Source organism: Saccostrea cucullata, unplaced genomic scaffold (assembly GCF_032062105.1).
Source record: "Saccostrea cucullata isolate Sc308-1 unplaced genomic scaffold, CSIRO_AGI_Scuc_v1 ctg196, whole genome shotgun sequence".
NCBI classification, from domain to species: Eukaryota; Metazoa; Mollusca; class Bivalvia; order Ostreida; family Ostreidae; genus Saccostrea; species Saccostrea cuccullata.
In genome coordinates this window covers 129175-143312 of record NW_026933558.1, presented here as the reverse complement: position 1 = coordinate 143312, position 14138 = coordinate 129175, and the positions used below count along the sequence as shown (strand labels likewise).

Sequence of the window (14138 nt, the reverse complement as noted above, 5' to 3'; positions counted from 1 at the left end):
AAGGACTAAGCAATTTAAGCTGAAATTATATTAATAAAACATACAAACATTGTTATGATTCTATGGAAAAGTGAAACACAGCGAATGGAAATAATCTAGGATTGACTTGTCGAATTTCGCACTTTCGTTTTCGATCAACAATTAAGAGAACAGAATGAACAGCTTACATAAACTTTATAGAAGCAATATTTTATTGTCCAATTATATATGTGTGCGACAATATGGGGTGTTTGGAAATATTTGGAAAAGGTTTAGAGGGAAAAAAGAATCTGACGAACAATTTTTTGTTGGTGAAGATCAGCATGGAAATAGATATTATGAAAAACAACCCTTTCCTGATGCAAGTGTACGCATTACAAGACGATGGATAAAATATTACGGTGTAGCAGACGAGGACTCTAAAAAAGATGCAATTCCTTTCGTTCCTGAGGACGCAGAAATTCCAGTGGAATGGAAATCGTGGCTTCAGAAGAAAAGGAAATCGCCTCCCTTGATAGAAGAGATTCTAAAAAATGAAGCTTTAAAATTAAGAACTATACAACGAGCAAAGGAATTAGAGGAAAAGGAGAGGGCAGTGTCTAGTTCAGAATCGGTGTCTAGTTCCCCAAATCCATTTAAAGAGGAGGAATTCCCTGTGTATCCTGAATATGAGACAAAGATCGGCGAATACAGAAGTGACTATCTGACACAAGAAACTGACAAAAAACATAAAGGATCAAAGAATAGATAATGGAACAAAATTCTTAAATGTTGATGTTAATTTCATCTTTTTTTTGTGCATTTAGATTTGTAACTTAAATAAATATACAATTTTAATATTTTCAATTTTATTGAAGTTATACTTACATGTCAGAGTGGAAAACATTACCTCTGTTGATACTGTCTTGATGTGTCAGACTAATACTGCATAAGAAACTTTATTCTACCATTTTTAGTTTACATTACTGTCTCTTAACTAAAACACTAACTAGAAATACGTCCATAGGACATGAATGCCCCGCTGAGGGTATATTAGTAAAGCAACATGAAAATTTGTATTAGTGTATAAGAATTGATCAGAATATCTTGAATAGTGATGCAATTGAAATGCTTACATTAGTATGTATCAGCATATAAAGTTTGACACTAATATCATTAAAGTGAGGTCAAGGTCAAAAGAAATGCCAATGTCAAAAACTGTTGATTCAGTTGAAAAGTTCTAATCAGTATGTATCAGCATATGACATTTGATAAAAATATTATTAATGGTTTCTTAAAAAAAACTGACTTAAACACAAATGGATAAAAGTGAGGTCAAGGTCAAATGAAAGGTCAAGCTAAAAACTGATGATGCAATTGAAATGCTTACCTCAATATCTATCAGCTTATGAAGTTTGACACTACTTTATGAAAAGTGAGGTCAAGGTCAAAGCAAAGGTCAATGTCAAAACTGTTGATGCAGTTGCATATCTCTCATCAATATGTATCAACATATGAAGTTTGATAAAAATATCTAAAAATGATGTCTTTTATTAAAACTGACTTAAATACAATTTATTAAAAGTGACATCAAGGTCAAATAAAAGGTCAAGGTCAAAATCGTTGATGCAGTTGCTTATCTCTCTTCGATATGTATCAACATATGAAATTTGATGAAAATATCTAGAAATGATGTCTTTCATTAAAACTGGCTTAAACACAATTTGATAAAAATTAGATCAAGGTCAAATAAGAGGTCAAGGTCAAAATTGTTGATGCAAGTTGAATTGCTTACATCAGTATGCATCAGCATATGAAGTTTGACACTGATTTAGGAAAAGTGAGGTCAAAGGAAAGGTGAAGGTAAAAATGTTGATGCAGGTGAATTGCTCTCATCAATATGTAACAGCATATGAAGTTTGATAAAAATATCTTGAATGGTATCTTTAAAACTGAGTGAAACACTGCTTAAAGATAAGTGAGGTCAAAGGTCAAAGGAAAGGTCAAGGACAAAAATGTTGATGCAGTTGAATAGCTCTCATCAGTATGTATCAACAAGTGAAGTTTGATAACACCATCTTGAATGGTATGTTTAAAACTGAGCTAAACACTAATTTAAGAAAAGCGAGGTCACGGTCAAAGGAAAAGTCAAGGCAAAAAAATATTGATGCAGTTGCAAAGATCTCATCAATATCTATCAGCATATGAAGTTTGATGAAAATATCTTGGATAGTTTCTTTGAAACTTAGCTTTGAACAGAGCTTAACACAAAGTGTGACGGAAAGACAGACAGAAGGACGGAAGACGGACATGACAAACACTATATGCCCTGGCCATATTCATGGCGGGGCATAAAAATTAAGAACATATGTACATGTGTAGATACATGGCTATGTTGCTAGCTTGCTAGAGAAACAAAACTAACAGTTTTGAAGAACAAAACTAAAAGTATGATAATGCTTGATGTATATTGTAGTCACGTAGTTCTTTTAAAAGATGTTTAAAATACTTTCATGTACATCCAGTCCAACCGTATAAGTGTTTGCAGAATTGTCCATGCTTCAAAAATTGGACTAAAATAATGTGGCTAATTTCATAAATATTACAGACCCATTTAAATGAATATATATTTTCAATTTACATTATACATGTAATAGTCCTTGGAAACTTTTGGTTCAAGATGAATTTATTCTGAATTTCCAGTAGGATATAGCTTGTCCGTAGACTCACAAGATCATCCATCCAAAGATAAACATGAAGCACAAGTTGGGAGACATTCTATGTATTGTTAAAGTTTTAAGCGTCCACTGAAAAAATGCTGGTATTTTAAATTTGGTCCAAGTAGATACAATAAACTAGTTTCTTGAAAATTAATAGACTTGATCCATATATGAAAAAAAAAAATACAGAATATGAGTTCTGAAAGACATGTATATTTATTTGAAATACTTCAACCATTACATATTTAACATAGGCATCATGATTGATGAAAAATTATAATTAATTTCATTATGTTCATTTTAATATTAAGAAACTAAATTTTATAAAAGGGAAAAATAAATAGATGTACATGCATATAAAATCTGCTTTTGTAGCAAAAAATTGTCTACTCAACAAAAATGAAAGCAATTAGCTGAATTCATGAAAAATTTACCAGAAAAGATTAATATAGGTAGTTTACATGTACTCCATAATTTTGTTTCTGGAATTTCTTAATTCGACTCCATGCACAAGTATAACAAAAAATACACCGATTGGAATGGTCTAGTCTTAAGTTTTTATAGATACTTTGATCAGCTGAACCTCTCTGTCAAACAATAAGCATACTGTCATTTAATAGATGGGTCTAATATTCTGGACTACTCTCTCTCTTTGGTTTACCAAGTAAGTATGAATCCATTGGAAGAAGAGTGTTCTGGGTTACACAATCTACAAAAAGAAAAGGAACATTTTTTTCTTATAAAATGTTTGAATGGCTAAAAGGATGGCTGATAAATCATGATGATAGGTCAGTGACTCTAGCCATGACATTCTTTTAAATTGCATTAGTGTTAAATTCAATACACATGCACCTCAGGCCTCTAAAACTGAACTTACCTAATATCCAGAGTGGGTTGACACTGGTTTTCTCTGGCAAGAAATCAGAACCGACATAGATATCTGCTTTTGATGAAGAGCTTGTCACCTGTTGGTTGTAAAATATAGTACATTGTAACAAGACTGCCAATGGTTAATACAGCATATTTCCAATATTACATGTAATAAAAAGATGTGTAAAACTGTCAAATCAATTGACCAGGGTAAAAGACAGAAATTTTACTGTTATGATTTTTTTGGATTCAGATTGGAGTTCAGAAAACCACAGCTCTTTCAAGAGCTTTAAATTACCTTGCCAGCACATCTCTGGATCAGTTCCATTAGGTGATGTCGAGGTGGAACAGCCTTTGGGGTGATATAGAAAACACCCATGGAACCAAACAACAGCTGGGGGGCATTTTCTTGTGATGTTTGTCGACTAAAGCGGGTTTCCTAAACATATATTAAAAATATTTTAAAAACATAGATTATAAGAGATTTAAAAGCCAACCTCAGCAAATATCTTTCAATAGTGCAGTTTCACATCAAAGATATTTCTTGTAGCATGCATCCCTAAATGCGACATTTAGAAAGTTTGTTCTGGGTATGATTTGAAAAAAAAACTTGGGAATCAAGGAAAGACTGATATAAAAACTAGTTTGCACTTGAAGTCAATATACATTATCATCTGAATATTCAGTGCCCTGTAATTTTTTGTCCCCCGCTTGAAAAGTGGGGGATATTAATTTGGGTTTGTCCGTCCGTCCGTCCGTCTGTCCGTCCGTCCGTCTTTCTGTCTGTCTGTAACGCTTTCGTTTCCACACGATATCTCGAGAACCCTTTGAGCTATTGCAATGAAATTTAGCATAGCAGCTCCCTATGGACTAAAGAAGACCCCTATTGATTTTGAGGTCAAAAGGTCAAAGGTCAAGGTCATAAATAAGCAAATTCTGTCTGTTATAACACTTTCGTTTCCACACGATATCTCTAGAACCATTTGAACTATTACAATGAAATTTTACATAAAAACTCCCTGTGGCCTAAAGAAGACCCCTATTGATTTTGAGGTCAAAAGGTCAAAGTTCAAGGTCGTAAATTTATACATTCTGTCTGTGTGTAACACTATCATTTCCGGGCGATATTTCAAGAAGATTTTAAGCTTATTCAATGTAATTTTATACCAAAACTCCCTAGGACCTCTCTCACCTCTCTCAAAGTGCCCCACCCCGTTTGTTTTATTAGTAATTACATGTCGCTATTTGTAGCACAGGGGCATGAGGAGAGTTATTGCATATAAAACAGGTTCTCAGCGGACTTTATGTTCTTATTTCATCTATTAGAACTGTTTAATAAAGGCTAAATAAATCAAACACCATGGATTGTGTAAAATTTTGAGAATACCGAACATCAAAACATGAATATATACATGTATGTGACTTCAATTCTGCATATACTTCACTCCGTGTAAAGCGACTCCGTGGTCTAGTGGTTATGTCTCTCGCTTCAAATGTGAGAGGTCCCGGGATCGAATCTCGGTCGGACCGTTCTTTTTCTCTTTTTTTTTTTTTAAATACTTTTTTTTTTTTTTACTAAATGATAGTATTCAGCATGTGAAATGAAAAATTTATGAGGTTATAAAATCACCATTACAGTGTGATAAATATTCCATATGAAAAAATCTTCTATACACATAATAAAGAATAAGCAATCAAATCTTTATATGCATATTGACATACATGCATTTTATTTCCTTCAGTATACATGTATACATTTAATAATTCTACAAATTCAGTCAGGGGGAGCCGACTTTTTCCCTAAGCGGGGGACACGAATTCTCTGAATTAGCTTGTTGCTATTTATGAACAAATGAACATTAAAAAATGTAGATGGGTAGCTTATTTTAATTATCACTCTATACTGATACCTGAGCTGAGGGGAACCAGTCTGTGACCTCGTAACCTTCCTCTGGTAACCACCTCTGGGCCTCCAATGATTCCATGACCTAACAATGACAAAGACAGGAAAGATTTAATAATGATTAAGTACCATATCTAATGATTTCTTTTATTTGTTGTCATATGAAAAATTGTATGTTAATGCATGATTTTCCAGCTTTCTTAGATGAAAGCACTATATTTGATAAAAACAGATACATGTAAATATCACCATAAATTATAAAATAAAAATACATGCATACTATTCTTCCTGATTGTCATTTACTTGAATGTGGTTGAATAAACATTTACGTAGATTAGGATTCAAAGAGCTAGCATTTATAACTCAAGCAAATTTTAATATACTCTGTTAGTCATGTCATGTTTGCATCATTAAAACAGTCTTCTATTGAACTGTTGCTCAATTTTAATTTCTGCAATTAGTTATCAATTCAATAATTTTATAACAGATCTGTAGAATAATATCATTGGCATACTAACCCATTCCTTTCTCAGCACCCAACACCCACGAGAAATGGCATGGAGGATGTTGAGTGTTCTACGTGGGCCACCGCACACTACATGAGTTGTGAAATCATTGACATTGTCAGTTATAGTAAAGCCCTTCAATCTCTTCACCACTGAAATCACAATATCCTGTTCACTGGAATGAAAAACATTTTTCCCCTTCAAGAACATATAATACATGTATAAATGACATATACACTGTATATTAAGCTTACTCTGTTGGAAGAAGATAAAGTTGCCACAACATTTATTATTTCAAAATCAAGGTACTGTAACCCTCATAAGGCTGTAGGATGACTTACTGAGAGTGAAGACTTGTCATTACTAGTGATGGTCGCTGGGGACTAGTCTTGGTGAAGGATGGATTCCTTTTCATCCTCTTTATCTTGGTACCCTCCTCACTGGTAGAACTCGTATCACTTTCATTGTTCAGAGAGGAGAATGCTGAATCTGACAGAGCCTTCTTTTTCTTCCTCATCCTCCTGTTGTTGAACTTGGTTCGTAGATTAAATTCGTCAATACTCTGTCTCGGTGGGGCTGTGCCAAACATATTAGAACAAGTGGATTCACTGAAAACAAGTGACATTGACGAACCAAGTGTGGTCTCATTTTCTGACACATCTCTGTTATCATGGTCTGTAATATCTTTCTGCACTAAGACTTTGTCTTCACCGGTAGAAACTGTACTGTTTGGGTATTTAAACGATGAACTCTCCGACTTATCTGGTCTGCTTCTCTTTGGGGTGTCAGATGCCTCATCTATGGACTGCTTCTTCCTCTTCTGGCCCTGTGCTTTGGTGTCCTTCTTTTTGTTCTGTGTTGATGTCATATCTGGAGTTTTATCTAAAAGCTTTCTGAAGACTTTCTCTGAACACATGGTAGGCTCTATCAAAAAAGAATGTGCCTCCATGTCACTGGCAGCAAGGAGTCTTTTCTTTGGCTTCAGTATCTTAGTGTTTGGCTTCTTTGGTTCAGTATGAACCTTTCTAGATGCAGAATCTACATTTTCACAATCAGTATTTTTATTACTATCTAAGTGATTTTCTATTTCTTTGGCAGTAAATGCAGATGATTTCCTCCTATTCTTAATTTGTGTAAAAGTTTTGGTAGCACCTTTTCCATCAACTGAATTTCCATTGCATGTCACTGTAATGTCATCTTGTTTAGAAGCATTCCTACTGTCAGTGCATATATTTTCCGAGCACTGATTTCCTGACACTTCATGATGTTCTTCCTGAAGTTTTGAATTTTCACTGTCTGCCTTCCTGTCCGATTCCAGAAATGTTTCAATCTTTTCCAGTGATTTCTTTAATGTCTGTACAGGTTCCTCCACCGCTGGTTCAGGCCTCAGTGACGTCACCTGAACTGACCTCCTCCTAGAGCTAATCCTCCTTTTTAAAGGTTCGTCATTTGTCAGTACATCAGTGTTTGTGAAACTTACTGCAGCCATTGACTTTCTTCTCTGTGTTGATTTCTTTTTTCCTGTATCTTTAACATTTGTGAATGAGGGCAATGAATTTCTTGATTCCTCTTCCTTTTTCTTTTGAAAATTTTCAATGTTGTCTTTGAAGCAGACGGATGCTACTGATTTCCGTCTGCTGCTGGCTCTAACCTTATTGCCCTTGTTTGATGATGTCACCGGATGGCTGTCTTCTTTAAATGTAACTTTTGCATCCTTGACAGTTGTTTCAGGACTACTTAATCCTTGCCCACCCATACCTGCTGTATGTTGAATTTAAAGATTTTCAGTTTCTATTCTTTTGTGAAATAGTTACAAAATACATTGATGAAAATAAACTTCACAGCTAAACAATACATGAAGATAAGATTATGATGAGGCATGCCTATGCTGTGCTCTGAATTAAATGTACATATATTAAATAGGGATGTCAAATCGGTCAATTTTTGATACTCGGTTACTCGGACGTTTTTCCGATCGAGTACCCGGGTACTCGGTAAAAGTGTAAATAAATATGAACAAGTTAATTGATAACTGTAAAACATTGTAAACTCTTGTAGAAACAAAACCGATGGGAGGTTACCTGCAAATGCGTTGTAACAATTATGACCACTTTGTAACCGACGAAATTTAATCTAACATATTTTTTAAGTTCAATTTATTTATCAGATAAATACGAGAAATAAAATCAGAAATGGTTCACAGTGTTTTTGTTTAAAAAATAATCTGTTCCGTAATTGTAATGTAACTCTTTGGTGCGTTTGATGTCCAAGTGATAAGTTGTCTGAGCTATATGTACGGTATAAACTTGATCAAGTTATCCTATAACAGAGCTGATTTATACGATCTTCGTACACTTTTTGATCCTAGATTTCATAGAATTACGATACGGTATGTTGTAGTTTAGAGCAACGATGGACATAAGATTTTTAAAGCATTTGCATTAATTGGCATGTAATCAAATGCATCCAAATCAACATTCGCACGTGCAATATCGTCTGTCTCTTTCCCGAGAATTTACGGCTTCTTGGAGAATTGACAAAATTATTTAATTTGTTTAAATATAATGGACCTTAAACGATGTTCAATGAAAACAAATAATTAAAGCAAACTAAATATAAGGGAAGACGACAGTCGAAGGTGAGAAAAGCCCGGGTAGGTACATCAGGTGTTTGGTCACGATAATTACTGTATAAACACTGCTACAGGCGATAAAGGTCATTTAGAGGCATAGGAAACCCTAATTACTGTATGTACAAGTGCAATGGACATTTTACGTTTTAAAACCGATGTTTTAATGCATTAATAAATAAGCTTAGAAATATTTAAAAATATACATCCGAGTAACCGAGTACCGATTTTAGTATTCGATACTCGGACGTTCGATCGAGTACCCGGTTAACCGGGTACTCGTTGACATCCCTAATATTAAATGATTTGTTCAAGTGAAGGAGCTGAGCTCAGAGTTGTTTTATAGTAAATGTACCGGGTACTTACTGAAAAGTCTTCTTTGGAGGGGTTCATCAAATTCTGGCTTGTCATACTGAGCCTCAGTCATATTTTCATCATCTGAAGAAAGACAGAATAATATGGATCCAACTACCTGTGAATGTGTATAACATGAAATAAATAATACATGTATATATTGAAATACTATTTCTGCAATTGTATAAAACTAATGTTACGGTACTATATACTGCTTATGCAATAAGTAAATTTGTTTGATTGCATTTGAATTTTCAACAATCTATGAATCAATTGAGATGCTTAACATCTTAGAGAACCCTCCAATCTACATGTTTATTTCATTGCTTTACCATTATCTTCCCCAATCTGTCTGCCAAGTTCCTTCATCTTGGCTCTCATGCTAGGAGGCGTGTCTGGAATGGCTAATCTGATTGGTGTAAGGATTTCACCATTAGAAGTCTGATAAAAAAAGACAAAAAATTATAATCTTTGCACAACTGAACACAGTGAATACAGAATGGAAAACATCTTTTTGTTTCTTTGATTCTTCATTTGTATCATTTGGTACATTACAATTTCTTTTTTTAAAGCTCCTTGTTAATTATTTCAGCTTTTCTTGAAATGACAACTAAGTCTCACAGGAAGAGGGGAGCCTCTTGGTTGTGTGTCCTCCACCAGAATGGTCCCCAGCAGTGGTGAATTACAGGGCGTGGATTCTGTGGACTTCAGACGATCAATCTCTTGTTTCTTCTTCTTCTTAGCAAACCTCTCAGCACTGGAGGCCAGGTCATCCTCAAAGTCCCTGGGCTGCATTGATTTAGCTTTCTGAAACAGCAATGTTAAATAGTGATTCATCATCTGAGAGGTTTTGTTCCATTAATCTACTTATGTTAACATGAAAACTTTTAACTTATAAATGGAACAACTTGGATCAACTTAAAACATTTTTACAATGACTATTAAAAGATCATTTGATTAAAACACAGAGCACATTTTTCTTCTACAGAAGATAAAGGTTAAGTTTCTGACCATCACTTCAATGGGTAGTCTTCAGTACATGATTTAAATTTCGATTTTCGTAAGTTAAATCTTACTTTAAGCTTAGCAATTAGAAGTGGAGTTCCTTTCTGGTCAGGAAGCATTGCAGGATAGAGCCTCTCAGATACATGTTGTTGGTTCTGTTTACAGCTGGAAATATTAAAATCAATTTTATTATACTCATCTAAAATATCTGTATAAAACAATTTTCTGCAAGACTGAAATTAAAAATTGTGAACATTTACCCCATTACTTATTTATTTTTTACTTTGATTAATTTGATAAATTTTCTAAACAAAATAGAATATCATTTATTTTTGTTTCTTTAAAGAATTTTTTCAAATGAAAAAGACAGTTTGTGTGTAAATTTTTTCCCATGCTCTTTATCATAGACACAAAAATTATTCAAAGATTGTTAAATAGCATCTAACCTGTCAACCCAGAGAACTGAGACTAAGTGAACCCCTTTCTTTGTGGCTTTGGTGATTGTGCGCTTGCTACCTTCTTTGAGTACAACATGAGTCACATCATTTGAAAACGTTTTCGCAACCACAGCACCAAGCTGTACAAGCTCTCTACAGATGGCTTTACTTCTGTTATCATTGGTGGATCGAACTTCCACTTTTGACATAGGCCACAACATCTGTGAAAATAATTGGTTATTTTTACACATAAGGACATGTATAGTATCATGTACCTCTAATGCAAAAAACAATTTTGAATATAATATATGTTTAAAATGTTCAGATATAACTAATCTAAGAAGGATCTACTTCATTGTCAAAAGAGATCTTACTATGTATAAATTTATAATGTTTAAAGCCTTTTTTCCTTCTCTTAAATACAATGCATCTTATTCTCAAACCTTTCAAAACTCTGTCATCAATAGGTTGTGTGGCTGGAAGATCATCGTCAGTATCCATGGCACATGGAGCATTTCTGTCTTCCCCAGCCATGACATCCTGATCATTTCCTTTAACATCAAAAGTAACTATACTTGTTTTGTCCTCAGGATGATTTTTTGACTCCGAACTTGTTCTAGCAGTGGCTAGTTTGGAGGAGAAAGAGCTCTTCTTTTTTGGTGTTGTTGATTTTTTCTTTTGACCCTCTTTAGAGTGTTTCTAAATGGATAGAACATATAAAAAATACAAGCACCACAAGATTTGATTTTTAGAACAGATTGACATCAGTAATGAAAAAGAATACAAATTTCATCTTTACTACAATAACAAAACATTTTCAATATAATTTTATTATTACTCCCTCTGGATCATCACATCCAGAGTTCAAACCTGTTAGTTGTACTCAATTGAAAAGATGATACGTAACATTCTATGATTATATTGATAGAATATTTTAAAAGTTCTGCAGAATACTAGTATATAAATAGATTAACTATTAAAATATGATTATTGATTTGTACATGAATGATGATGCTACAATAACATAAACTTCAGAATCAAAGTACTGAAAGCACTCATGGGAGTTGAACATGGTGTAAAATAAAATATTTGATCGGGAGGTTAAGTGAGTGAACAATTTTATTATTTCAAATACAGACAACTGTTTCAGATTTTTTGAGTTGCAACATTCTTGAGAAAGACATTCAGAGACATTAAATAGCAAAAAAATGCATGGGCAATAATGCTTGCCTGCCTACATTAGTCCTTTTTTTTAATACCCCCTGCTTGAAAAGCGGGAGGGTATTTATTAATCGGGATTTCCGTCCATCTGTTTGTTACGCCTTAGGTATACCCATCTCTCATCTTACACATATTTTGGGTTTCCCATTGCAAAACATGGACACTGCCATTATATTAATATTAGAGGCGGTGGATCATTTATATAATTCACTGCTCACAGTCTTCAAATTTGTAATATATTTTTCTTGGCACCTTTACCCATGTGTTATGAAATTTTCAGTTTCGCAGGAATAATATCAATGTTGATAAAATGTGGATTTTAACACAGCATCCTTTTAAGAGTTAACAGGTTTGTTACATAAAACTTCTCTGTGAATATAAATGTATTTCAATTACACGAACATTATACATGGAGTACGTCAGAACTTAATCTTTTTTAAATATTGTGGAGAAAAAAGCAATACCAAGTTAAAAACAAATATTTTATGACCAAACATAAAAACAGTGGTATATGTGAGAGTTTTGTGTGCGTACAAATTATCTCATATGTAAATGAGGTTTTCCTTTTATTAAAAAAATATATGCTTCCTTTTGTTGTTTTTAATCGCGATTTTACGAAAACATCGGTGTCCGTTTTTGGTTTTAACATTTATAACAGAGTACTAGATTTACCGCTTTTTGGCAGGTGATACTGCTGATTTAGTAATAAATATGCATGTTTCCCAAAATTTTTAAGCATTAATAATGAATTCATTTAAACCAAGAAAATGTTCATGAAAAGTTTGAATAAATTCTGTGCACCGGTAAAAAAGAAATTGCTAAAAATCTGGGACCGTCGGGCGTCGGGAAGACTAGATTTACCGCTTGCCGTCAGTATGTAGAGTTATCGTTCGTATCTCTTTCAGTGTATGATGCTACACTAAAAATGAGTTCCATTACGAAAAACTTTTGAGGTTCTTTATCATTTAGTTTTACTTTGAACGAAATCTAATATTTAAAATAAGATTACTTTATCATTACGTATACTTACATTATGAAAATTAGATCAATTCAGGAGAAAATGACATGAACTATTTGTGGCGGATGTTTATGCATGTTTTCTGTTGAATATCATCGGAGTAAATCGGTCGACACAGTAGCCTCGCTTTCGGCTCTATATAATCAACACAAATTACTGCGCATGTTAAATGCGTGATGACCATGGGAGATTGAACATAGTTCAACTCCCCAAAAAAAAGACCCAGAGAATTGCTTATTATCAACATTTCACTCGTAACTTGTGGTTTAAGTAATATGCTTTGATCATCTATTCTGAAAATACAATATATATTTTTCCAAAGGCAATGAAACAACATTTACATTCAAAAAAGATTTTTATCCAAACAACATGAACAAGAACATTTTGCTAACTTGAATTGAAAGCCATTCAAAGTGCTCCATGTTCATATATAAATTATATATAGGTCATTAGGATGAGAGGATTTGATATTTTTCAGTGTAGTAATAGAAAAGGATAAAATGTATTGCTGTGCCATGAATTGAACCTGGAACCCCTGCATGGTTTTGTAAGATTTCTTTAGGCATGTTAGGAAAACTTCCACTACATTTTGTGGAAAATTTTTAATTGAGATTTGTGAATTTAACCTGGAACCCATGCATGATTTTGTAAGATTTTCTTTGGGAAATTCCCGAAAATTTCCACTAGATTTTGTGGAAAATTTTCAATTGAGATTTGAGACTGGGACCCTCCGACAGAAATTTGGCAACAAATCTATTCTAAGAAAATCACTGGCATCACTTGTTGTGATCTACCAAATGAACTATCCAGGCTGATATCCATAGTCTAATCATTACATTTACTAGTATTGCATAATATTTATTTATAAAATGCTCCAGAACTTCTGGAGCATTTTATATATAAATATTATGCAATACTATACTAGTAAGACAAGATTATCCAAGCAATAAATATAAAATACTCCACCAAAATAGGTATCAGTATATATACCCATATTTCTTTGAGATTACGTAATCAAATATTGAAAACTACACCAACAGATGATGGATATGTCAGGTTAAAAATGTTTTAGTATATTTTGATGAAACATACATTTATAAATAACCCCCTTTATTATGCATGTGTGTGTCCGAAAGACCTTAAAACATAGATAAAAAAAATATATAATAAAATATTATACAAATATTTGAATTTTTCATCTCTTACCATTTTCAGTGGAGTTAATTCAGCGCAATAAAGACAACACCCTCTCTGCAAAATAAGTTTCTTTTTGAAACTTGCGCTGCGGAAGTTAGCCTTTTTACATTAAGGTCAAAACTCTTTCGGATTTTATCCGGTTTGTTAACATTTCAAATAATCAAAGTAAATTTTTCAATTGATTTTTCTACTGCGTGCAATTGAATGGGAGAAAATAATGATCAAAATCATCGAAATTGCTTTTATTCTCGCGTATAATAAGGATTAGAGACAAAACTATATAATTATTTCGGATTTCTATGTTTTGCATTTAGTGTTGA

The 14138-nt window shown here is 33.3% G+C and overlaps 2 protein-coding genes across 2 annotated transcripts; one reads left to right on the top strand and one right to left on the bottom strand.

Moving 5' to 3' along the window:
* Positions 1 to 112: 112 nt before the first annotated feature.
* On the top strand, positions 113 to 816 carry LOC134238652 (NADH dehydrogenase [ubiquinone] 1 alpha subcomplex assembly factor 2-like). The gene has a single exon (XM_062720774.1). The coding sequence runs from the start codon at positions 155 to 157 to the stop codon at positions 728 to 730; it is 576 nt and encodes a 191-aa protein (XP_062576758.1). The 5' UTR covers positions 113 to 154; the 3' UTR covers positions 731 to 816.
* Positions 817 to 3019: 2203 nt separating this feature from the next.
* LOC134238631 (microcephalin-like) lies at positions 3020 to 13915 on the bottom strand. Its single transcript, XM_062720753.1, is given in 14 exon segments — positions 3020 to 3387; positions 3556 to 3643; positions 3847 to 3987; positions 5459 to 5536; positions 5970 to 6132; positions 6299 to 7718; positions 8953 to 9024; positions 9273 to 9381; positions 9562 to 9747; positions 10017 to 10110; positions 10392 to 10588; positions 10590 to 10603; positions 10826 to 11081; positions 13828 to 13915. Coding segments are annotated over 14 exon segments (2904 nt in total). The 5' UTR covers positions 13831 to 13915; the 3' UTR covers positions 3020 to 3304.
* Positions 13916 to 14138: the final 223 nt, after the last annotated feature.